This window comes from Prinia subflava, chromosome 3, assembly GCF_021018805.1.
Source record: "Prinia subflava isolate CZ2003 ecotype Zambia chromosome 3, Cam_Psub_1.2, whole genome shotgun sequence".
Classification (NCBI taxonomy): domain Eukaryota; kingdom Metazoa; phylum Chordata; class Aves; order Passeriformes; family Cisticolidae; genus Prinia; species Prinia subflava.
The window spans coordinates 8,321,966-8,349,158 of NC_086249.1; the positions used below are offsets into that span (position 1 = coordinate 8,321,966).

The window sequence follows — 27,193 nt, forward strand, 5'->3', positions numbered from 1 at the left end:
AAAACTGTCAGTTCCATTTACTGTACATTGACTACAATACAATGCGTGGGAGACTAAAAGAAACAGAGGAGGTTTGTTTAACTACAAACAGTCTTAAAACTGACATACATTGTGGATATTTCCCCATAAAAACTTCAAATGCTCTGTTCATTTCATTGCTCACAACTAGCTAACTTACATCTCTTAGCAAAATAAACACATACCCTTTATTTAGCATGGCATATTTTGTTACTGAATTAATAAACAAACATTATATAAAAATGATCTGAACATTTGCCTCAAGGGGGAGCTTACAGTTCATTCTTGTAGGTCCTTTGCATTTTCAAGCCATTCCAAGCTAATGTTCTTTGACGACATTATAATACAGCCTCACTGCAAAATGTTATTTTTGCTTTGTTTTCAGTCAGTAAATCATTATACCTCCATGCTACTGTCCTTCCTAGGCGTCTTTGAAATCCATAGTGTGGACTGGTTTGGACTGGTTTTTGTTCTTCCTTTACTGAAAAATAAAAATATAAACTATTTTCAGTGCATGTGTGCCTTTGCAGTCCTGATTCAGCTCTGTGATCAGACCTGAGCGCTCCATCCCCGGATCTCAAGGCCACACTTGGTGCTTTCACAGTGTGGGCTCCCCATCCACAGTGGCACTGTTATCAAAAATACCAGACCACCCTGCTTAGCAGTGCTGCTCCCAGGAACTGCACTGAGTTGGCCTGTTATAAAAAATCGCTTTTATTTTATTTTTTTCCAGTTCCCATCCAACCACACCTCTCGTACAGAGTAGTCTTTTCAGAGAAGGACTCAGCTTGACCACGGCTGGTGGGAGCTGAGCACTTCCCTTGTCTGGGGGGGACCAGAGCACACACAGCCCCCTAAATCCATGCCCAAGGTGCAGCCCACCCACCCCAGTGGGTACCACAGCCCTGCCCACCCTGGGCTCACTGCACACCCCTGCACCAGCAAGCCTCTTCCCTTCAGGGCTTGACCGACATCTAATGAATGATGGCACATGAATCAGACTCCTGGCAATGAATGACTGGTAGAAAGCTTCCTTAGGGCTGGTTTTCAGTCAAAACTGTCAATAGTAGGTTTCGTGCCTGGCATTTTTTCAATTAAAAAAAAAAAAAAAAGATAAAACTGGTTCCAGAAAGTACTTGCTCTGAAGTGTTGGCTCTGATTTTTCCAGGGAGCCCTGAGGCACCCTGAAAGTTTATGGCAGTCTTTCACATGGCTACAGCTGCCACAATACACCATCTCCCCTCACTTAGATTGGCAGATGACAGTGCACTGCAGACTGTCTGCAGAAATAGGAGCCACTTCAGGAGCCACTGCAGCTGCATTTCAACAAAAATGTTTCAGTCTCTGGGTAGAGTATTTCACACCGATATTTTTTTTCCCCCAATTAAGTAAAAACCAGAGGAAGAGAAATAGCCCTATATAACTCTGTAAGGTGGAAAGCTAGGAGTCCCAACAGCCCTATACATTCAGTTTTACTCCTTTCCTGGTGCGTAAATGCAAGCAAGTCTGAGTTGATTTAAAATGTGCTTCGAGGGTGCTGAATGCTACAGTAGTTTTCAATCCCTCCAGACTTACCTCTGAAGTCCTACCAAGTAATGCATTATGTACCTGAGCCCATTGGAGTAATAGAAAAGACTCCCTTTGGCTTCAGTGGACTTTAGATCAGGCCACAATGCTATAAACAAAGCAACTGCAATGAATCAAGTAGTTCCAGTGCTTCCTTCTTAAAGAAATGAAGTCACTACTACCTTCTGGATTAATCCAGCAAGAGCAGGCATAAATTAATGATGAAAGGCTTTGAATGGAGAGCCCTTGCCACACAGCAGAAACAATTTCTAAATACCTTGGGATCAGAACTCGAGCTGTATCAAATGAGCTTATCTTCAGCAAACCTACGCTGATTATCACAGCTGGCTCAGGAAACAGATTTTAGTGACAAACGTAAGATGCAATAAATATCTTGAGCATATTTGGTGTTTTGACCATCAAATGCAATCATAGAAACTGAGAAATATACCAGGTTGGAATTTAAACTTTCTGCAAGGCATTCAGATGATAATGGAGATGGGTCTTTGAAGCAGTTTCTCCTTGCTTCCCTGGAAGAAATGAAAGGGAGAGCATCTAAGCATGAATGAGCTGATCATTTCTGCTAGCTACAGGGACGAGGTGTTGCTTTGCCTCATTACTACCCTTCAAGAGCCCAATGCCAGGCAAAATTAGTCATGACCTTTCAAGCTAGGCATGTCCTGGTTGGCCATGGGTTGTGGCTTTCAGAGGAAAGGTCACCATGCTGTGGAAGCCTAAAAAAGAATGAGAAGTCAGGTTCATGTGGAAAGTTGGGGGTCCCTCCTTCCCCAGCAGGGCAGAATCCCTTTCCTAAAGCTCTACAGTGTCCAGATGATAAGTTCAAACTACTGTCTCTTTTTTGATTTGGTTTTTGCTGAAAACTGCATATTTGTGATGAAGTAAAATGGTTTGCAAGGCAGGTCGTAAGTGGAAATTGAAAATAGATAGGAAAAAAAATAATAAAGTTTTGTTTCAACACATAAAATAATTCAATTTTGGTGATAATTTTTTGACCTAAATGATTTTTAAAAATGGTTTCATTTCTTTAATTAAAAGTTTTGATGCAACTTAAAATGGACTTTCTGGGAACACAAAAAAATCAACTAAACAATAAAAAAAGAGAACCCTGTTTTGCATCAAAACCATTTTGTGATTGATTTTTGTATCATTTCATCTATCAAACTAATGAGCTAACAGAAAAAAGGGCAATCTTCCAAGGTGAATTTCCAATATCTGTGTCATGCAATTTTGAAGTCTTAGAAGTTCAGATGAGTTACTTCTGGATGAACTGCTATAGCATCACAGGCCTGATCAAAGCCCACTGAAGTCAACACCACTGTTTCCATTGATTTCAGTGGGCCATGAATCCCTCATTGTTTCCCCAGGACCATTTAAAGGCTGAAACTTCTCTCAGAAGAGAAAGAGCTGCCAGGAAAGGCACTAAGATGTACCACACTTACCAAGAAATCCAGGGCCACTGTAATAAGGGTTCCAGAATTCAATTACTATGTAATTGCTAGTGTTATATATATTATTTTTCTACTCTTTTCTGCTTTGAGCTTCCAACCTCCTGCAGCCCCAGTGGTGAGGTTTATACACAACATTTCACAGGCTTGTATTTGCCTGTCACAAGACAGGTTGGAAAGTGCACATTTCTTTTTCTTTATAGAAAATGCAAAAAATACAAACACTATCAACTTTGTTATGCAGACCAAATAACTTCTGTTCTTTATGGCTATTTGTTTCAATGAGGCATGGTACCAGGGAGTACTGCAAATATCACTGTGCACTCACTCATACAGACAAACAGTCTTCACATTTGGAATGTTTTCTCACCTGAAATAAGTTACTGCAGCTGTTGGCAGGAAATAAAGTTAATAAAAACCATAAGAAAAAAATAAAGGCTAAAAATGAGGATTTTTTTAAAAATTTCTTAAAACAGTGGTATATTCCTTTTAGTTATTCCTGCTCTTCAAGAGGGACAACAACTTATGAATCCACTTATTACCCTTGATATTTTACGAAAATAGCACTTATCCATAAAACATATTTCAGTTTAGACTCTTCTGGATTACATTAACTTGAAAACACTTCCTGAACTAAAGGATGAAAATGATATTTGAAAGTTTCAGAAATACTAGTTCAGAAAAAAAAAACCCAAAAATTATAGGCTGCTATATCTTTCTGTACCTGTAGCATATTTTGAGAAAAATTAAAAGTCTAAAGGATTTTCAAGCATGAAGCAAAGTATTTTGTATTTCAAAGGCTGAAATATTTCCTTTTTGCATAACAATACACCTGCTTGATACCACAGCTATGAACACATATCTATTTACTTTATGCATCCTCTTTAGCACGTACATGATGTACAAAGGATGTCACACTGGCGTGTGGCTCAAAGGAAGCTTTTGATTTCATTCTCAATTTCTGTGCTCCAGTGGTCCATCTGTTGCTTGTATGGATGTGCAGTGGAGCAGGATTAAGCAGCTGCTGGCCCTTAGGTGTGTCCTTGGGACACCTTTTTATTTTGGGTTAGCAAGTGAGTCCTTGGGCTCATCCTGTATCTGTGAGGGACCCCTCTCCTAATTCCCACAGCCCAGGTACCTTACAGTGCTAACCACAATGACAGAGGGAGGTAAAAGGGCTGACAACAGCTCTGCCTATCAAGTGGTGTGCAAAGAGACTTTCTTCAGAAACAGGTGGAGTCCCAACAGCTACTCTGAGACCTGGAATTACCTCAGCATGTTGGGAAAAAGCCTGAAGGTGAATGTTCAGCTGTAACAGCTGTAAACTACTTGCATTTTAATAGATGAAAAGGCCCTTATCTGCATATTTGAGGACAGATGTAAGCAGTCTTTCAGTAGGAATAGCTTGCCAATGGAAATATGAATTCTGCATTACAAAACCACTATGGATGAGTGAGTGTATTTTACCTTTTATGAAGCATCTGGAAACAGCAAGTCCCAAAAGCCACCAGTATCAACAGCAGTAGTGGTATAGTGGGTATTACAACATAAATTAAATTCGGAATTATACCTACGAGACAAAAGTTCTCATTAATGTCTCCCGTGCTGAAATGCTTTTAATCGTGTGAGGAGAAGTCTGGAGTAAAATAACAGGAATACATTACCTTAACACAAAAGAAGACATATATTCCTTCTATAGGAAGAGCTCCAAAGAGAACTCAGCAGTATCAAGAATAAAGCATATAACTTGAGTTAGGTCATAAACATATCTTAAGGCCTTCAATCCTGATATTTTCCAATTTTGTAATTGAAAATTCAAGTATTTTCATGGAGTACACTTCACAGCCTGATTTTTTTGTATGGGGATTCCCTGCCCATGCAGGACCAGAGGAGGAATAAGCCTGGCTCTCATCTGTCCTTTCCTCTTAAAAGACACATGTAGCCTCTCCTTGTCTAAAGAGGAGAGCTAAAGGTGCTTCTCTGCAGGTCCCTGCACAAAAGGAGCTGGAAATGGTACGAGCAGAGACTCTATTTCCTGTCTGCAGTAGAGGATGAGGTCTGCAACTTCCAGAAGGGTATTGTTTCCCAGTAGCTATATGCTCATGTTTTATACTAGTACTTAATGCACAATTTGTGGAGATTTTCTTACCCATTGTCCTATTTCGAACATATTTTTCATGTGCAAGAATAAATGTGAATATCCAGATTGTGTTTGAGTTTTAGAGTCTTAGAACAGTTTGTATGAAATGGTATTATTGATTTCAAACCACAGTTCATCAATATAATAATTCCTCTGGAGTTACAATTAATGGAAACACCAGTTAGGAACCTGGCCCAAGTCCAGAGAACCAGTGGGCAAACAAAGCACCCAATTTCCATAATCCCATGGTGCAATCCTGTAAAATCCAGAGCTGCTCCTCAGACATGTTCAGGTCCTTGAACTAAAGCTCTGCCACAACTCTTCCTGAGCCTTGGGACTCCATTCAGAAGATTAAATTCTGAATGAAGCAGCCAGGGGCTTTGCAGAACCTGAGCAGTGGGTATCCATTTCTCAAATATCAAGTGTCTTCTCTACTGGGAATCTCAGCAAAGCACTGAACTCCACTTAGCATGTGGAAAAAATGGGAACATCTTCCCAAAACACAGGATATTTGGAGGAGCTACGGACACAGTCTTTATTCTAAGTTTGGTGAGACAAGGAAACAATTTGTTTTCACAGTAACTAAGAGAACTAAGACTCTTGAGATGTTATTCAAACATAGGTATTTTCAGGGCACTTCCCAGGGAAACAGACTGTTTCTTCCTATTGACAAAAATGGAAACTGAAATATTTAATTCCACTGTTAATATTTTTAGCAGAACATTACATTCATATGAACACATTACCTGTTTCAGTAGCAATAATATGATACTGGTCTTCTGGTTTGCTTGTGTCATAAGGATTTCCTGCTGGCACTGTTGGAAAAATATCTGAAAAGGAGATCAGACATTTTAGGAAAGTAGTAAAAAATATGGCCATTATGTTGTTAAATAAATTAATAGTAATTACATTTTAATTTGTATTGGGAAAATTAACACTTTCACGGTACATTAAACATATATGTAAACAGGATTTTAATCACAAAATTGGAATTATATCTGGAAGAAGAATAACAAGCAGTGTTATTCTGAACAACAGCCACATATTTGTAGCTGTTGCTCTCTGAAGAATTAATTTTTCCTGTGTTCCAGTTCTTAACTGTGCCTGTTAAACTCGAGTAATTTTGGAGGCTCTTGTATTCTATCCTTATAATTATGTATTTACCAGTGCAATGGAATTTAAGGTGTCAAAATTTCTTACCGTATTCTGGCTCTGCTCTGTCTCCTAATTCTTTTTCTAAGACATTATCTGTTAAATCAATATTTGAAATTGATTGTTGAAGAATGAAAAATGTGTGCAATAAAACAGACGTTTCCATTTTTTTCATGCAGTATCACAGAAATAGATACATTCCCCAAAACAATAATTGCTTAATTCTTCAGCATTCACCTTCTTACCAAAGACTCTTTTCAAACTAGTGTCAAATCACCTCTAGTTCACACCTTTTGCTCCTTAGAAGAAGGCTATAGTTTAGTCTAACTTCAGTTCTTGGTGACCTGTGATTTAATGGCTAATGGTTAAAGGCTAAGCCTCTGAACACCCTAATTCTTGTGCAGAATAAAGTGGCCAACACATCCAAAGCTTCATTTGTGCAGACAATTGTAAAAGAACACAAGTTCTCTCTATCATAAGGTTATACTAACTTAGTGGTGTTATGAGACTACAGTTCTGAGCGTCTTGATAAATACAAACTGCTGGGAGAAATCAAAACAGTGATAAACCCTACTAAATAAAGGCAATTATTTCACCTACCCTGGTGAAAAATAGCTACATTTTACCTTATGTAAAGAAAGATGCCAAGATACCTCAAAGAACTGAGCTGCTGTCTCTTGACAGCAGAAGAGGAGATGAGTTTTTAATTTGATTGCATAATCAACCCCACAGGAGCTGGACAGGAACTAAATGTGGTTGCAATTACCAACCTGTAATTAAATTTAGGATTGCTGAATGATCAATATGATCCAAAGCCAGACTGAACATTGCAACAGTAAATGTTGTCAAGGGAGGGCTTGGAAAAATAAAAGTGTCTACCAGAAATGTAGCTGCTGCTTGAGCAAGGCTGCCTAATGAGCACTGTCCTGGACTCACTGATGATACAATTAGATGCAACTTCATCAAAGTCACCTGCAACCTGCTTTGGCCTGCGGCTGGTATCACACACCCCACACCGAGTACAGACAGGAGAGTTGTGAAAAACAACATAACAAACTGAAATCCAATGTGCATGTGGCACTTCAGTACTCCTGGTGAAATGGATGTATTTTGCATTGCCAAGAGGTGACATTGAAGCCTCTGCAGTGATTTGAGGGGGGGAAGGTCGTTTGTTAGTCTCACTTGGTTTGAGATTACAAATGTAATTTTCCTACAAACATTGTGTTACTTTCTTCAGGCAGTGAAAGAAATGCCATATATCTATTTATATACATTTTTGCATCTACTCCTTTCCCCCATGTGACAGAGAAATAAATTTCTGGAGAATAGTCTGTTTTGCTAAAGAGCACAATTCCCACAGTTTGAAAAATAAATAGCTACAATTCAGTAGTTCTGTATTTGGGTGCATAACAATGTTGATACTAACAATAATTTACCTATACATTGTTTGCCTTATATACCTCATTATAAACTAATAACCCATTTCTACCTAGAGAAAGAAATAAAAATGTATTTTCATTGTTACTGTTATCACTTTTTTTCCCAACAATCCAAAATACCTAGCATTTTCTCAGATGGTAAAAACCATAAAAAAAACAATTCTTTACCACATCTCAACAAGAATGGTAAGTAGTTCACTATTACAGAATAATTATCTAATTTAAATTTGTTTGCTTTTAAAGCTACAAAATACACCCGAAACCAAACCTTTTTATGAAAGTCTGCAATTTCTGACATAATGTTGGGTTTTTCACAGCATAAAACAGTTTTATTTTGTTTTATTATTTCAAAATAATTTGAACAATTCTAAAAGGGATAAAACTGTCACATTTCCCTAAAGAGCCTCTGATGATTACTGATCATCATAAAGTAGCGATATCCACTAACAATTTCAGAAGCAGGAACAGATTTAGGGGGTGATAGTATACCAAAACATGCTGGCATATCAACTCTGCCAAATATTTAATATTTGCTTGCAATATTAATTGCAATTATTATCCTCCTTAAGAGGCCAGAAAGTGGAAAAGTTATGCATCCACCAAAACCAGAGGAACAAAATGGATCTCTCAGACAGACAGATTTCTACAGAGAGTGATTATTTTTGATCATCAGCATAGACAAAGAAGGTAGGAAACTGCAGAATTATATAGGTGAAGCAGCTGCTAAGATTATGATTTCATAGTATCATAGGATAGTTTAGCTTGGAAGGGACCTTAAATAATAACTTATCTGAACTCCTTGCTATGGGCAAGAACACCTTCCACTAGACCAGGCTGCTCAGAGTCCCACCCACTCTGGCCTTGAACACTTCCAGGGCTGGGGCATCCAAACCTTGTCTGAGGAACCTGTATCAGGGCCTCAACATCCTCATAGTAAAGAATTTCTTCCTAATCTCTAACCTAAGCCTACCATCTGTCAGTTTGAAGCCATTCCCCTTGTCCTGTCACTCCAGGCTCTGGTAAATAGTCTCTCTCCCATCTTTCCTGTGGGCTCCCTTCAGGTGCTGGAAGGTCACAATTAGGTCACACCAAAGCCTTCTCTTTTCCAGACTGAACCATTCCAGTTCTCCCAGCCTTTCCTCCCAGCAGAGCTGCTCCATCCCTCTGATCCCCTTGGTGCCTCCTCTGGCCTGGCTCCAGCAGGTCCCTGTCCTTGCTGTGCTGGCCCCCAGAGCTGGATGCAGCCCTGCAGGTGGGGTCTCAGCAGAGGGGCAGAGGGGCAGAATCCCCTCCCTGCCCTGCTGCCCACGGGGCTTTGGCTGAGCCCAGCACACGGGGGGTTCTGGGCTCCCAGCGCACACGGCCGGGGCAGCTCCAGCCTCTCATCCACAGCACTCCTAAGTCCTTCTCCCAGGGCTGCCCTGGCTCTGCTCATCCCCAGCCTGGGTTGGTACCAGGGGCTGCCCTGACCCAGTGCAGCACCTTGGACTTGGTCTGTTAAACCCATGGGCCACCACTTGAGTTTTTATTAATTAATAAATGAAATAAATCCATAATTTCAGACGCATTCTGGCTTTTAGCTTAATTCTGAAAAACAAACCCATCAAAAATTATTCGAAAACATTTTCATGATCCTGCTGAAAAACACATTTTCATTTACTTTAAGTACCGCCAAGAATAGAAAATGTTACAGGCTGAAACTGGAAACTTTACTTTTCACGTCCTTTCTGGTTTTGCACCACATTTCTAGTTTATAGTTCACTTTTCCTCTATTGACATATACAGAACTTATGTCATGTCTGAAAGCACAGCCAAATTGCCTAAGATCTGTTTTTTCTGTCACCATCTCAACTAGCATGCATCTGCTTTTCATATCTCTAAGTCTACATGCATGAATGCAGAAATTTTTCCTGCTGTTCTGGACTTCATTCTTCAAGCCATAACTTTTGGAAACAACCACCACACGTACATTGGTATAAAATGGCAGGGTTGCAACTACAAGGACAGTGCAATATTTTTTACTGGAGAACCAAGAGATGTCTTGGTCATCCTACCCAGAAAGTAGAAAACGTACACTTAAAATTCTTTGTGAACTGAGGGAATTAATTAAATCAAAAAAGAAAAAAAAAACCCTGGGTATGCATGATACGGAAGCTAACTTTGAAAACATTCTTATTAGATATAAACAGGTTTATTTAAAGGTATTAAAATTTATTTTAATAATTGTTATTGACATATTATATCCCGTTAATGCCAGCTCAGGCACACACCAAAGGAACCAGGACAGCAGGCCAAAAGATATTTGAAGATTCCCCCACAAACCAAGATCCAATTGTTTTTCTAAGACCATGTCCCACCCTTGAAATATAACTTCAGTTTTACCTACCTGGGGTGTATTTGCAGATAAAATTGTGCTTCATGTTGCATCTATCATCATTCCATTGATAGAGGTATGGCCCTCCCAGCCCAGGGTTTGCAGTTGGCTGATGATACATCACCACACAGGCTTCACTTCCACAGGAAGGCTCATCTGTGTACCAATTCCTAGGTTTTTGAAGATAAGATTCATCAGGATGACAAAGAAGAGAGTTTACATCAGTGAAGAAATCTCAACCCAACACTCCCAGCATCTTCAAAGACATCCTGCATTTCCCACAACCCTTCTGTAAAAGGAGTTTAAGGCCCAAGCTGTACACCTCTGAATCTTAAAAAAATTCTGATCAAAGCACCTCTGCAGAAATAACACCCTACTGCTCTGCTTTCCTTGCTATTAGACTCTTATCTGTCCCCTTGTCTCGAGTTCTGTGAGTTGCTGCTACTCTGGCCTTTGGCTTTATCAGGAAATTAAAGGGTAGAAACAGAACCATTTACGCTAAGCATCTCACAGTAATTTACTTGGTGGCTGTCTCTCTGATCTGAGATGGTCAGAGACTTGCAGAATTTACCTGCCTGCTTTCAGGCCATGCCCAAAAGACTTCATGTGTGGCAGAACAACCTCCAAACGCCATGCAGAGGGAAACTCTGCCAGTGGGAGCAAAGAAACTTGTAGGCTGAAGCCACACAACGCCATCCTGTCATAGCTTCAAATTCAAACCCCTGATTGCCAGGAGAAGTCAAGGAGGGGGTGCTACAAACTTCCTGCCTTCAGGCAAGGCTTGGCACTCACTGCAGGCTCCATTCCTTTCCACAAAACCCCCTCAATAAACCATTCCACCCACGCACCTGAACGGGGACGTACTGCCATCAGCCCACTGGTAGAGGTCGGGGCAAGCACTGGAGGTGGCCAGCCCATCGCCACTCCTCCACAGCCCAATCCAGAAGTCACCGTCAGAAACCCCAGAGCCTGATCTGGTGAGGTTTTGCAGCATGTTCTCTATTAGCTGCTGCTCAGCTTCACTCTCCAAGCTCAGCAGAGCGCCGCCGTCGATCTCACAGGCCTGGCGCGCCTCCTGGAAGCCCACGCGTCTGGACAAGTCCTGGAAATAGGCTAGCTTGTAACACGCGTGCTTGAAGGCACCATAGCACACCTTCTGGCCTGAAAAACAAAAATGGGACTGTTCAGAGGGCAGTGATGAACAGCAAAGCTGCAAGAAAAGATACAGCACATCATGCACGTGCTGGTGGAGGACGGGAGATTTTTGTCTGAGAGAATTCATGGTGGTAACCCTGGCACCACTGAAACCCTTTGCTCTAATTTAAATTTCAGAAGCACACAGTTCATGAGAATCCAGGCCATCTTGTAATGGCCAGTGAAACTCTCCAAAACACTGAAGATTCCCAGTAGGTTCTAGGAAAATATTCTCTCCTTTAATGACTGTACCATCAGGCCTCTTTGTTATAGCCACGATCTGTTTGGAGAATATTTCCATGACTATTTTCGTACTAATGCACCAACTTCACTTTTATTTTGTAATTAGAGTGATTCAATTAAAAAAAAAGTTTCAAACCCACATGTTTAGTGGCGAGAAGCCCTCAGTTAACCTTGAGAGGCTGTATATGAGATGAACTCACAGCAACTCTTCACTACAATGTGCCCAAGTACAACCTGTAAAGGTCCACAGCAGGAGGGAGTCTGCTCCTTACAGTTCTTTGAAAAAATATATGTCTCTTTCCTAAAAAGGGAAAGTAATTATCATTTTCAACTACTAAGGCTCTCTAGAGTTTATTCAAGTTATACAAGATGAGGAATTAACACATTCCCTTATCAGCCACAACTGAACACCAGTATGTTTATTTAGGGACAGGAGAAGACTTCTAAATATAACCATCTCTTAAAAAAACAAACAAAAAACCACAAACAAACAAACCTACCCAAAAAACCAACACATCAAAATCAAGTTTTTCCAGTATAGAAATTTATCACTGGAGAAAAGTAGAAAAATTTATTTTTATAAGTAAGAATGACTGAAGGATACCAAAGTAACAAACACTACCAGGCATTATCTAGACTGTTTAAAAATCAACAAAAGTCATTATTTTACTGGAAAATTTGACAATCACACAACATGCTGAGCTGGAAGGGATCATTGAGGACCATGGAGTCCAATTTGCAGCTCTGTGCAAAACAGTCCAAGAGTCACACGACGTGCCTGAGAGTGTTGTCCAAAAGCTTCTTGAACTCTGTCAGGCTTGGTGCTGTGACCACTCCCCTGGGAGCCTGTTCCAGTGCCCAGCCACTCTCTGGGTGAAGAACATTTTCCTGACATGCAGCCTAAACCTCTTCTGACACAGTCACAGTTTGGTGCCATTCCCTCAGGTCCTGTCACTGATCACCAGAGAGAAGAGATCAAGAGATCAGTGTCTGCCTCTCCACTTCCCCTTGTGAGGGGGGATGTTGAAGACCAAAATGAGGTCTCCCCTCAGTCTCTTCTCAAGGCTGAACAGACCAAGTGACCTCAGCCAGTCCCCACAGGGCTTCCCCTCCAGACCTTTCACCATCCTCACAGCACTCCTTTGGGCACTCTTTCAGGGCTTTATATCCATCTTATATTGAGGCACCCAAAACTGCTCACAGCACTTGAGGTAAAGCCACATCGGCACAAAATACAGTGGTTTGCATTTGAAAATCTTGTATTTAGTCTTACTTTTAAGCAAACCCAGATACATGACTCACATAAATAACATTTGATCGAGATTTATCTTGCTTCACCCTAAATTAAAAAAAAAAAAAAATTGTAGTTTGTGATTGGGAAACACCAACATGCTCACATAACTTCAACTATATTTAAGTTTTCCTAGGCAATGGTTTTCTATACACAAAGAGTAAATGTACGAGTAAATAAATGACCTTAAAACCTACAAAAAAGTTTATTCTTTTTGCATAAGAATTGCTTTGTTTCTGTATTTAATAAGTAGGATACTTCCAATAGCAGACAGCACAAGGGCTGAGATTAAGACCTGTATTTGCACAGAGCATAGTTTCAAGTATTTACAGAGAATACATAGATTTTATCAAAGATGCATTAATATAGGAATGGAAACACAGGATGAGCTCTTGACTTTTAGCTAAATCTTAAAGTAACTCCTATTTTTTGGGACAACTTCTGTCATAGAAAGCTAAATTATAGGGGCAGCAGGGATAGACTGTGCTTAACTTTCTAAGGCTTCCAACAATTCTTCTAATCTTTCTTGAAAAAAACAAACAACAAACTCTGCAACCTTCACTTTATAATACCCCATTAAAGTCCATCTGGAAAAGACAATCAGGAAAAAAAGCATCTTTTTAATCTCATTCTTACCCTGGCAGACAGACTTCTGAAAATTTAGTGGTTTATCAGTAATTAATCTATCAAAATAACACAGGAACAAAACAATCAAAAAAAAGGACAAGCTTGTGCCACAGATATGGAAAAAGCCAGGCTCCAAGATCAGGCAGAGACTGATAATTTTGATGTTCTCTGATAACATCCTAGCAACACAATGTATGCCCCAATTTCTTTCCTGACATTTCCCTTCATTCATATAGGTTAAGAGCCTTGCTCCCAATAAATGTAGCAAGGGCCATAGTCCCAGCTGGGCAGTGGGGCTGAAGAAGCAAGGGACAGACCCTTAAACAGTTATAAAATAATGGGTTTCTTCCTGGACTTCTTTGAACAAAAGAACGACTATTATCAAAGTAACAAAGTGATAAGTCTAAATGCTGTGAAGTGGGAAGTACAAAAATAAAAGCTGCAGGTGAAATCCCAGCTCACTCCCTTCCTCTACAATGCTGACATTCTAATTTTGCTAACATGATCAATTCTCCCCAGGAGCTCTGTCTCACTGACAGGACAGAGTGCACGGGGAAGGAGGAGTTGATCAACATTTCGACCCTCACTGCTGGGTGGGTGACAATGGCTTATTGCCAGAGTACACGTGTGTATAGAACAGCACAAACATCCAAAGCCTAGCACTGAATCATGCAGGGCACGAACCACTTCCAAGGAAAAGCAGCCACAACATTTCCCTGTAGCTGAAGATTGCATTCAAAGCATTAATTCAAGATGTGCATGAAAATTTAGGAAGAATGCTTTGTCCATTGTCTTGTTCTTTTTATTTTCCCAGCCAATCTTTGAAATAAACTCTTCCATGACTCCTTTCCATCTGTGCATGTACTCCTCCTTGACACTAAGCAGTAAGTTATGAGCAAATTCAAGAGTCAAAGTATCCTGGCCACAATTTCAGTCATGCAGGAATGTTCAACCAATTGCAATGATCAGGCTGACCACTATGGGTCATAATTTCTGTGCTGTTCCCCCCTCATGGGAAAATATCTACCTTTGCCTCCAGAACACACAATCCACTCCCCATCCCTGCATGTTTCTCAGGTGGCTGAAGTGCTGCCCTCACTCTCTGTTCTCATGCACTGCCTTTGTTCTTCTGTGACTCTCCCAAAATCTGAGCCAAACTTTCGAGCAGAACACGAGCAGATCCCTGCTGGCTCCCTGAGCTTTCTCAGGATGCTCATCTGCCAGTCAAGCTGCTGCAGGGAGACTCAAGTGGAATCACAGAACCTTTCAGGCTGGCAAAGACCCTGAGGACCATGGAGTCATGGCAAGTGCTGTTCCTGACCTGCTCCTAGGCTTGTACCCATAAACTGTGCTGCACCCTTGTCCAATACAGAAATCCAGGCTCGGCTCCATCACCCAAGGAAAGCAGGTGGGACTGCATGGAGCAGCAAGGAGGATGACAAGCATTTGTGATGCACAATGGCAGAGAGCTACTGCAGCCCCTAAACTGTGCACTCAAAACAGGGAGCCCTCTTGGAGCCATCAGAATACAGATGTGGAGACCCAATTCCTACCCAAGGGCTTCTCTGAAAGGGTTTGCAAGTTAAAATCTTGAAGCTTTGTGAAAGACATTTTCTTTCCTCCCTTAAACTGACCTGAATAGTTTTTAAGGACAGCATTGTTATTATAGACATTTGGGCAGTAACTCTAGTAACTCTAGTAACTCTAAAATCAAGTTTTACAAAGTGAAAGAATTGAACAAATGAAAATTTGCCTGAAATCCAACTCCTAAATTACTGCTCTTTCATTTACTGCTCTCTCTACCTGTGGCAAGAGAAATAATTTCCTCCTTACAGGCTGATCATTTCTGATAAAATACACCTCCAGAAACCATCAGAGAAAACAGCAAGAAACAAAGAAATAATTGGCATTAAGACCCATAGACCCAAGCAGTGTGAATGAAGTGTGTGAGGCAGAGCAGTAATCTTTCTAGAGGAAGCTGTGAATTTCTCTTGTTCTAGTTAATTTAATCCCTGTGTAGGCAGTGACCTACTCTGAATATTTTCTTTCTTCTTTTGAAGCAGACTTTGAACCAGTTCCACTATGGCAAATGAATGTGTTAATGGAAATCTGCAGTTGTGCCTTAATAGCTGGCAAACCAGTTGACATTTTAGTGCTCTTCTCGGAACACACTGAGATGCCAGGTTTTAAAGCCTCATTTTTTCTCTCACTACTAATTTCTGAACTACAAAGCAGAAATAATTTACCACTGAAAAATGACAGAAGGGGCCACCTTGTACAGGAGACAAGATAAGTATGGAAATACCAACTATGTGCTATTTTACCTTATTCTAACAGCAGATTCCACAGTTAGTTCTAAAGCAACATTTTGCTATTTCAGCCATTCAAATTCAGTTCCAATTCTTCTTTCACAATTGAATAGAAACTAGATTTGCAAGCAAGAGTATTGGAATGAATCATGTTAAGACACTATGCAATGTGAATCTTTTTTTTCTTTGTCTCATTATCCCATTAGCTGATGAAAGCAAGTGAACAGTATTTGCTCCAGAAAGTGCTAGCTACCATTTCCATCCATATGGGTCAGTTCTCATCTTTGGGTGTTTAGACATCAGCCTCAGAACAAAGACATTTTGAAACTAAATTACTCATCAAAATATTTCTGCAGATAATTTTACATGGGGAAAAAAAATCCCTTTCAAGAAAAAAATAAATAAGCAAATTGCAAGCTGTTATTTCAGTCATTTGCATCTCCATTATATTTTAACAATCATGCTTCATTAAACAAGTAATAGGTTCCTTGATTTCTATCAAGACAGAAGTTACAGCAAAGTGTCATTTAGGAGTAAAATTGGTGCTAAAATACCCAGGTCAAAGACTCCTCTCCCTAAGAGCATCAGCATTATTACTAAACTAAACCCCCACAGGGTGCCCATGAGGGGCACCAATGTCATTCTGGGTGACACACCTCGCTTAGCTGGAGTCTTTGAAGACGTCAGGTAGAAGATAAGCTCCCTGCTGATAAATCCCATTCCTCTTCCTCTTGAGCCCTACAACTGACCTGCAATCCAGGGTTTGATACCATTAGCATCCATCTAGATTAGGTCACCCACTGCACGTGCACAGCATATGTGAAGAGAGACAAAAATGAATGCACAAAGCCTGATGTACTAAACTCCATTACATTTTTGTATTTTGACTTTTTTGTTTTCTTTCCAGGACAATGGATTCAGCAGAAAACACAGAAGGGCACTTGCTAAAAAGCAATGTGAAATATTTAACATTAGCGAGAACAGCACGAGCCTGATGGAGACCTCTGAAAACAAAGTGACAAATAAAAACACAAAGACTTAAGTGATAATGAAATAGCAAACCAGAAACATATGGTAATTTACCAAAATATTCTCTGCATGTGTTATGAAGACTAGTCTTGGTCGTGATCTTGCATGAGCACAGTGATCTCAGCATGCAGGACACAACACAATTTGTTTTCACCTGTCCCCATGTCACAGGGCCCTCCACACCAAGTCCCAGTGATGCACTCCAGAATGTGGCCAGCAAGAGACTAAGTGGTAATAAATTTTCCTAATCACATTTTGTTTCAAAGCTGATGCATCTTGTCAGATAGTCTTTATATTATCCAGTCAGGCTTTGACTGGGTCCACTGCTGGTCATATTTTGCTATATTATGTTACTGCTGTTAATGTTTTACTGCATCATATTTGCGTCCATCTACCAAATATAACTTTTTTTATGATTCATATTACTTTAAAAAAAAAAAAAACTGTGATAACTGTTGCTGTGAATTTTCTTGGTTTGCTGAGCGTTCATATTAAAGGAGAAATGTGCAGTTTCTCACCAGTTATCACCATGGAGGCCGAACTAGGAAAAACAGGCTGGAGACACAGATCTGGGTGCAACAACAGCAGCAGGGCAGAAGCCCTCCCTTAGTTTATTTTTCCATTATATATCTGTGGCAAGGTGACCATGGATTGGAGAAGGGTATCGCCACCTCTCCATCACATTGGTCCAGGAGGCTGTCATTCAACCTCCCCTTCTCTTGGAGAAAGAATTCATAACATTGCCAATATTTACAAAACATGGTCCTGTGTTTACAATTCACCAGCGTGAGAAACTGCACATTTCTCCTTTAATATGAACGCTCAGCAAACCAGGAAAATTCATGGCAATAGATAACATTTCATAATTACAGTCTGTCTGCATTTATGATAAAAGCAAATTGCCATCTTCTCTCCCAAAGTTTGTAACACTGAAGACACATCACTCTCTAGCTGAGTCAGTGCTCACACCACTGATGTTTCTCAGCTCACAGTCCCGAGCAGTTAAAGGAATTCCATGTGCTCATAAATTTGACATTCAAATAAAACTGCTGTAGAGATCACAAACCAGCCTGTACTTGTACTGATATCTTCATAGCTATCTCTTCCATACCTTAGCAGCTACTTTTTCCTCCAATCCTTCTACCAACCAAACCTTCTGAGAGAAGATAAAGTCATTACTGATTTATTCTGGATTAGGGATTATGCCTAAATTATCATCACACATTTTTTTCTTAAGTGATTTCCCAGGGTGAAAAATTTTCAAAGGTCCCAGGTCACTTTTAGTGGCTTATCTATAAAACCCCGAGGGCCACGTTTTCCTACTCAGTAGCTGTGCTTCAGCAGACAGTTTTGTATGCATCATATCACAGTCAGGAGCATGAGGACAATGTCTAAGGTGGCTAAACGGAGGCTGCCCCAACCTCTCGTGCAAAACTCATCTATCAGCCATTCTTAAAAAATTCCTTGTAATGGAGTATCTTTCTTGCTAAATTCTTGGGCAAGTAGAAGTTATAGATGCATTTATAGACAGCAAGTCTAAAATGATAAATAGGAATTTTTTTTTTGTTCTCTCTCAATTACAGGTCAGACAATGTAACTTTAGCCATTAATCATCCCATATCTTGTGAATTAACAAAGATGATGCAAGAGGACCTCATATACCAGGCAAACAGTTGTCTCTAGCATTAATGCAACTTTTGCAAAGAGAAAAAAAACCACAGGGATGATGAAGTTTTAAGTAAAATTAAATTACTGTATTATACTATTTATGTAGAGATTTAGTACAGTTATGCAGAATATGAAGCTACACAAGATGCATTTGTCCATGGAAAGTGATTTTCAGTACATTTACTGCTGAAAATTGGGTTTCACCTGTATGTTAGCCTTTACTAGTTCAGCTATTGTGTTTCTAAGCACTTTTGGGGACAGGGAGTGGAGTTATTTCTGAATGACAACTGTCCTCAATACAGACCCATAATAACCTTTAAAAAAATCAAGCAATCAAAAAGGAGACAGTGCAAAGGAGCACCTGGCAATGCTCATTTACATATTAAATGTTACTCATTCCTAACACCTGGATTTTGCCATCAGCTGAATACAAGTGCAATTAAAACTGGATCTGAGAGCTTCCCTGCACAGCACAGCAGCATTGCTGGTCACAAAAATGGGTAGTTAAGAGAACACATATGACAAGCATTGATCTAAGCAGGTTATTTTTGGGGAGGTTTGTCAAAGCCTCTGTGTGCTCAGAACCTGCACTGTTCTAGGTTTTGGGAGGAGGCAAGAGGAATCCTTGTCCTGCAAAATGTTCTCCATTGCGTTGAATAAATTGCTGGGAGAATTTGTCTTTTCCACAGTAGATGAAAAGTTTGCCTGGATTTTCAAACTACCTGATGTGGTGCTCCAGGCTTGTTCTTCATGTACTGGGAACTGGAACAGCAGCCTGCATGGAAGCTGCCAGCCTCACACAGCAATGGCAGGCCTATTCATTCATTTCCAAAGAAAACAACACATTTATTTCTTATACTTAGCTTCTCAACCCTGATGCATAAAGAAGGAATCTCAGGCCATTGATAACAGAGCTGTAAAGAAGTAGCTTGATGTTTAAATCTCATTAGAAGCTAATCAACACTTCACCCTCCTTAACTACCACTGCAGGAAAAACTATGATTACAATTATGTGAATTAATACAGGCTAAGTGTCTTCAACTGGAAAATTAATATCCATTTTTATAAAAATATTTTAGTCATCGATTCAAGTCATAACTCAGCACCAAAAAAAAAAAAAATCTATAAAGTATTTCCCAAAAAGTATTTTCCCCCCCAGGTCAAACTATTAAAGCCCTGACAGATTTCTTTTCTTCTAAGTGAAACATACCTTCATTTTGGCATCAGCTCTGGTTTCAGCTATCTAACACATCATAAATTTAAAGCATGAGACCCATTTAGCTTTTCCTGTAATAACTATTTTACTTTCTTCTGATCATGTGAACTTTACAGGTGTACATCACAGGTCTGTCCATGGCAGTCAGCCCCTTCCTTCCCTAAGGGGCCAGCTCACAGCTGCACTGTCCTGGGGATTCACAAAAAGTGCCAACATAGCTGCTAAAATAAACCCCTAAAGCTGCCAATTGCCTTCTCTTTTTTAAGGAAGAACTTGGATACAATCAGGCAAATTATAACACTCAAGTGTCAACAGCATTTATTTGAACTTATTCAAAACAAGAGGAAATACAGTGTGCTGGAAAGATCTACACATCTTCAAGTCTGCTCTGGGATCCTTAAAGGGATCTTTAAGGTCCCCTCCAACCCAAACAATTCTGTGATTCAAATTAATTCCATTCATTAATAGTTTTCTGTGTAGCCATGAAGCCCAGAGTAGAATTCACAGAAACTTTAAAAACAGACATACTATGGCAGCTAAGAAGTTGTTAACTTGCTGTGGAATAGACATAACAGACAAAAATTGCAGTCTGAATGTCTTGAGTATGTGTGCCAGCCTAGGGGAGCAGGGAATAGTTTTATTCTCCTATCCCAAACCAGCAGACATTTTCATAAGTACCCAGTTTTACCATCAGTAGGTTCCCTCAACAGGTTTTCTCCTAGGCATAAATGTAAGCCCTTTTGACAGTTTCTGGTGATGGCTTATTCCTTATTTTTGCCTCTAGAAGGAAATAGTTTGTAACTCTTTGGTCATAGAATCACAGAGTATCACTCAGTTGGAAGAGACCCCCAAGGATCATCAAGTCCACCTCCTGGCCATGAGCAGCACCATCCCCAAGAACCCCACCATTTGCCCAAGAGGGTTGGCCAACCCTTCCTGAGCTCTGTCAGGCTTGGTGCAGTGACCACGTTCCTGGGGAGCCTGCTCCTGTGCTCAAACACCTTCTGGGAGAGAAACTTTTCCTTGACAGTCAACACGAATCTCCCCAGTCAACAGATCCACCCTACGTTAATTAAATGAAGAAAAAAAAGGAGGAGAGAGAAAATACACTCTTTCTCGATTATTTTTCATAGCAAGCATCATCCATTCTCAGTAATATTCAGTGGAATTTGAATGTCTTTTTTTCCAAGTAGGTGTATTTTCATGAATTTGTTACCAAAGTATTTGCAATAGATTTAGGTAACATATATATATGGGCACAATTTATACTAATTTCCTCAGTTTAAGAGCTTCCTAGGGTGTAACACCTTTTAAGTATTTCAGTACAGGAGTGTAGAGTTCTTTCTTTTTGCAGCAGTTCCACAATTAAAAGAGAAAACAAGCAAAGCCTTGCTCATTCACCTGCTCTTAAGAAAGTGGGAAAAGCCAATCCACATGGAATCTTAAAACTGGTGACAGTTCACTTCAGGCAAAAATTGAGGGCAAGTTTGAGGGGAGGAGAAATCTGTTTCAATATCATAAAGGATAATTTACACTAAAAGAAAATTCAGAGGTAAAGTATCACTGGTTAATTCACATTACATGTAGTCCTTGAGATACAGTGTGGGATTCATCTCATCAAACTTTAGGTCTTCCTAATAACCTGTCCATATCTAAACTGGCTCACTGACCTCACTGTGTAGACAACTGAACAAAAACACAGACAGCAGTATCTGTTAGCACAGGTCTGCAGTATATTCAAACCCCAAATTTAAATGAATCCCACTCTTAAAATACCAACTTTTTCCTTCCCTTCTTATAACGTGAGCCTAGCTGGACACTGCAGCTACATTCAGATTTTAGTTAGAGCCATGCCAACTTTTTAGTTAGCACTCATTATTTCTGAAGACTGCTGGGAACTGAAGGTCTCAGTGTTTGTCAGTGGTGGGAGCAGGGACTGCTTCAACAAGAGACTCAACTTCCCACTACTGAGTGACTGGTAAGAGTATGGGATTAGAGTGCAGCAATTACTATCAAAGGATTATTTCATCTTACCTACTGTGCATTAGCATGTTCCATCTTTTCTGAGCCATCAGAGGTTTGCAAAGAGAAAGCCATTACAGGAATTAGTTTCAGGAAAATAATGCTGTACAGAACCCTTTATGAACCAAAGCATGTTCCCTTTCTTATAACAGAGAAGTTTGATCTATATAGGATCAGACCTGAACCACACAGAGTTAAAATCAAGGTACAGAACACAAGTTCAACCAGGGGAGAGACCAGCCTTCTCTCTCTGGGAGCAACAAAAGCCATGTGAAAGCAAGCAGATTGTCCATACCATTCCACATGGTTTTCACCATGGCTCCCTCCATGGTAGGTGTTTCCTCTTGGGCTCTTTAGCCAAGTGGAATATTGGGATTTGACAATCATGAGTCTGAGCTTTGCAATGCCTTTCTATTTTTGAACAAAATGCTGAGAGCAAAAAATTGTATTCCTAGAAAAGCAGCATGCTGGTCTGAGACTCCTCACTAGGATTTTCTATGTCTCTTTCCCTATCCCTGAGCAGAACTGCAGCCTGGCCAACCTGCACAACCCTCACCCATAGGAAAGGGGGTTGACAGAGGGGGATCACTTCTAATACAGAAGTCTGGCTCTTGAAACTGAATTAAGTTCTTGGATACTTCTACCCTGCTAAAGGAGGACTCCTCCACCACCAAAGGTGTCATCAAAACTGGGTTCTCATTCCACAGGGTATTGTGGAATTTCTTGGTTTGTGGCAAGGTGTGTTTAGCAGAAACATGTATTATATCCAAAAGCATCACTCATTCCACTCTAAGAGCCAAGCTCATTGATTTGCCCCTGAGAACACAGTGCTCAGTACAGCTGGATAAGGAGAGGAAATAATAAAGGAGTCCATGGGAATTCAATGCCCAGCTTCTCCTGCACTTCTCCAAGTCTCAGCTTTAGTGATTACTGAGACCTTCAACTGAGCAAAAGCATCTTGTACTATCTGGGCATGCCTAACCAAGAAAAGCATTTCTAGTAGGGAACTAAAGCTGGACATTTCAACACACCTGTTGTCCATTTAGATGAGATGGCAGTGTTTTTATCAGGTTATATCTTTTCAAAATCTGAACTGCAAGTGTATCTTGAAATTTACAGTTCATACACCATTAAAAAAAACCCCACAACTTTACAGTAGAGGGCTTCATCTAGAGAAAACACTTATACTTTGACCAAAAAAATCACGGTGCAATAAGCAGGCCAAGAAAATTAAATTAAATTACACATCTTTTGAGAGAGGGTTTGGTATCTCTAGTCAATCCAGTACCCATGAAGACACTGCTTCAATTCTCATACTTTGCAGTACTTTATGTAGAACTCAAATATGATCATAAGCCATGTCAATAAACATATCCACTTCCTTAAAGGCATCTGAAGCAACAAAGTCTATAGTTTAGGGGCAACTCTGGTAGTTTCCTGATCCACCAAGTATTTTTCTTCATTTACTGTTTTATACATCCAAGTACTTTTGCACCAAAGTAGATACATACTGCTTTAAAATACTACATCACTATTTAATCTGCTATTGATGCACAGCAATAGGAAAGAGCAAAACTTTAAAAGCCATAGAAATACAGCTAGACAAAGAGCAGTCATTAAGCTATAATATCTATGATTAATACATAGGCTGTTAAATGATTAGTAATAAGATTAGCTTGCATCTCTCCTGCCCAATAGATACTTAAAGTAATTGCATCTTTGCAAACTGCATTATCATCACTCCATGTTCTTTATGATGTCATGGGACAGCAAGGCAGACTCAGCACTTTCTCCTGAGCCTGCTTTGGGTTTTTTTCCTATAGGAATCAATTCTCTGGCAACACTGGATAGCTTGATATGGAGGCTGTGAGCACTGCTCACAAAACATCTGTCTAGCTATATTAAAAATTAAAAAGCATTTTGCATCACTGTTGAAAACTTCCCAAATTAAAGATGACAAAGAAATAACAGCAAAATGTGAATTGTTTGAAGCCAACAGTAGTTTTAATTGTACCCTAGGAAAGCTAACAGATTTGGAAAAAGTAACAGAAAGCCTTTACTTTAAAAAATGGCATTTCAAAAAGGCAGGTCTTTCCTTCTCTGTCCTCTTGACACTGTGACCAAAATGGTAGCAAATTTGCAATTATTGCTAGATCAGCTGCAAACTTACTGCAGTCAGTGGGACTCTTTCCACAAGGACCAACCAGTACTCAAGCAGTCTCACAAACACCTTAGGCGAGTGACAGGAGCTATATATTTCTTTGGAATGAGAGCAGTGAAATTTCCTACTATGCCAAATTATTAATCACGACAGAAGCATAAATAAACAGGGTGGTTTTTTTTAGGAATAGGTCAGTTTAAGACACAGATTTATGATTTCAAACATAAGTGTGCTTAAGTCCAAACTGCTGGTTCTTATACGAGAGAGGTGAGCTAGATGGGAGTCAGGTGACAGCACACACTGCCCAATTATTCAGTGGTACTATTTCCTGCCTGAAATAATGTCAGCTACTGCTAGTACTACACCCACCCATGTGCATGTGCCAGAATACGGGTGTGGTCCTTGAGAGAAAGAAAGGGGGGATAAAGTTCTTCCAGTACATAAGAATTTCTGCAATAAGAATAAACAAATAAATGTGGTTGTTTTTTGTGTAGGAAGCCTTTATCTAATGAATACAAGTTCAACAAATAAACTAATAGTACATGAATGCTTCTTTCTGTAAGTGGCTTCAAACCCTGTCTCCTGTATTCTACCAGACAAGTATTATCAGCATACTACAGTGATGTGAGGCTTGTCATGTGCTTTAAGATGATTCAGGGAAATACAGGGCAGAGTCTGTGTCCTCTCAAAGCCCCCAAAGCCTTACGTGCATCTAGGAGCAGTTTGACAAGGCAGTACACACACGTGGCTTTGACAGCTGGACCGCAGTTTCCTACCACTCAGTGAAACACAGAAGCTGCAGCTGGAAGGTTAAGGGGCTGGGTTTCCTCAGCCACACACGGATTCCTGCACTGAGACTGCCAAACGCATCTCGTAGATAATTAATCTTCACTATTCCTCAAAAATAACAGAGTTATATAGCAGTCATATAAATTGTACCACCCAGAGCTTTGATGTATCATATAAACCACTATAATTCGCAGTATAACAGAGGCAGATGAAATATTTCAGGTTACTGTTGAGGCAAACAAGCTTTTTCAAAGTGTTGGAAGTACCGCTACTTAGCTATTGCTTCCTGAAGATGCTTTTTCACCAAAAGCCCAACAGCCCATCTCAGCTGTAACATCAGAACACGCTTCAAACCCAGCATGATGAAAATAGTGCAGAGCAACCCTCCCTCAGCAACTAACAGAGTTATCTGAATTCAGCAATCGAATGCTTGCAACAAAATATTAACCCACAAAAAGTTTTGTGGATATGCTACTATTGCAGCCTCTGAAACGATAGTATACAAATAATTTGCATTGTTCTGGAGACAGTTTGTAAAGAGCCGTGTTCTTCCCCACTTACACCCACACGCAACTTGTTAACAAGCAGAGCGGAGCGTGTAAATCTGTTTCCAGGCAAATGCATGGATGTGTAAGCGCATCCAACACACCGCCGAGAGCTTTAGTCTGGAGGGTCTGAAGCAAAGTAAGCCTAAAAGGGTCTTTTCATTAAATTTAGCAGCTTCTGAGCATATGCACCTGTATACTGCAAACACACAGCGGGAGTCTACAGCTCTTAAATTAAACCTAAGCTCCGATGTTAGGTACAGATTTCTAAAGCATTGCCTTCCGTTCGGTTTTGGAGAGCACCCACACACAACAGAACTATTGATGCCGCACGCTCTCAAAAGTTTGCCCTCTCCTTCCAACAACATCGCACACAAAGGAACATCCCTGCCCCGCCGCCAACCAAACTCGGCACAGGCGCTCCTCGGGAGGACGCTCGGTGTTTCCAGGCGCTCCGAACGCGGCCGGACAGGGCTCCGGGCTGCCGCAGGAGCCGCACGGCCCCGGAGCCGCTCCCGGCGCTGCCGCGGACGCGCGGGAGGCTCGGCCCGGTCCGGGTCCGGGTCCGGGTCCGGGTCCGGGTCCGAGTCCCTGTCAGTCCCGGTCCGCCCCGCTCCGCGCACTCACCGCTGAGGACGCGCCCGGCCAGCGCCCCGGGCCCGCACAGCAGCGCGGCCGCCAGCACGGCCGCCAGCCCCAGCCCTCCTGCGGCCCCCATGGCGCTGCCCCGCTGGCTCCGACAGGCGCTCAGGGCAGGGCGATGCCGGCCGGCGAGCGAGGGACTCACACCCGGCTCCACGGCTGCCCTCCGCCACCTCCCGCATCCCCCCGCCCTGCCTTTATCTGCTCCCCCGGCGAGGGACCGCCCCCGCACCGCCCCCAGCCCCAGCGCCTGCAGCAGCCCCTGCCCCAAACCTGTGCCAGCCCCTCTCCCAGCCACAGCCCCTGCCCTAAACCTGTGCCAGCCCCTGCCCCAAACCTGTGCCAGCCCCTGCCCCAGCGCCTGCAGCAGCCCCTGCCCCAAACCTGTGCCAGCCCCTGCCCCAAACCTTCCCAGCCCCTGCCCCAAACCTTCCCAGCCCCTCTCCCGGCCGCAGCCCCAGCCTGCCCTGCCCCATCCCCTGCCCCATCCCCTGCTCCGGAGAAATACCGGTACGGGTGCCCGGTGTGCGGGCGCTCCCCGCTCCTGGTTAGAAGCCTCGCTGCCAGGTCATTTAGGGTTAGTCACTGTCCCAGTGGCTTTGAGTGTGATCCAAACCCAGGTCTGTCGGGGTTTCATATTTGTGAAGAGCTTTGTAGAACTTCCTGGTCCGTGTCTTCCCTTAGAAGAATAGAAATGTCCTGTTGCCAGCTGGAAAATGTAGGAATATATATATATACAGATATATATACCTGGAAAGCACATATACACACTAAACAATAAGTATATATTCTGAAAAGTCCCCTTTTCTCACTGCTTCAGAAGATACTGTAGTTAAGTCCACAAGGCTGTCACTCTGAAAATGCACTCTGGTAATTCTCTGGATCTCTTCAAAGGACCACTTTCAAGACTTGCTTGTTTGTTAGAGTCACAAAGCTGAGGTTTTATCTACAAATACAGTTCATACATTTCTGTGATTACTTGGATGCTTCGTGTACTATGCTTTTAAATGGGATAGATCACTGCAGATGTGCTTAAGGGACATCTTGGATGCAAATTACTAGATGGTTTGCCAGTTAATTTCATCTTTCTCAGAACTCAAAGATCATACATGGCATCTTGTTAAGTCATTTTCCCTTTGGATATTTACAGACAGGTTTACAAGTCAATACATCTCAGATTATTATGGATTTTAAAACATTTGATGGATTCCTAGCTGCCTTAAAGCTACCTGGGATCAGTTTTTTACTAAAAAAAACCCAAACCCTTGAGGTTAATAAGTAGCATTGGAAAATTTTGTCAAG

General features: G+C 41.1%; 1 protein-coding gene across 4 annotated transcripts; it reads right to left on the minus strand.

The window, feature by feature from the left end:
• CHODL (chondrolectin) lies at nt 1–26,063 on the minus strand. 4 transcript variants are annotated; one of them, XM_063393464.1, is made up of 8 exons: nt 25,877–26,063; nt 11,004–11,316; nt 10,168–10,325; nt 6,391–6,438; nt 5,937–6,020; nt 4,518–4,620; nt 2,036–2,114; nt 1–499 (listed from the first exon to the last, which is right to left on the minus strand). In XM_063393464.1, exons 1-8 carry the CDS (start codon nt 25,965–25,967, stop codon nt 497–499), a joined length of 879 nt encoding a protein of 292 aa, XP_063249534.1. In that variant the 5' UTR covers nt 25,968–26,063; the 3' UTR covers nt 1–496. The 4 variants fall into 4 exon arrangements, with proteins under 4 accessions (XP_063249534.1, XP_063249533.1, XP_063249536.1 ...); XM_063393463.1 differs by lacking the exon at nt 2,036–2,114; XM_063393466.1 differs by lacking the exons at nt 2,036–2,114; nt 25,877–26,063 and adding an exon at nt 17,367–17,625.
• Between the last annotated feature and the right edge of the window lie 1,130 nt (nt 26,064–27,193).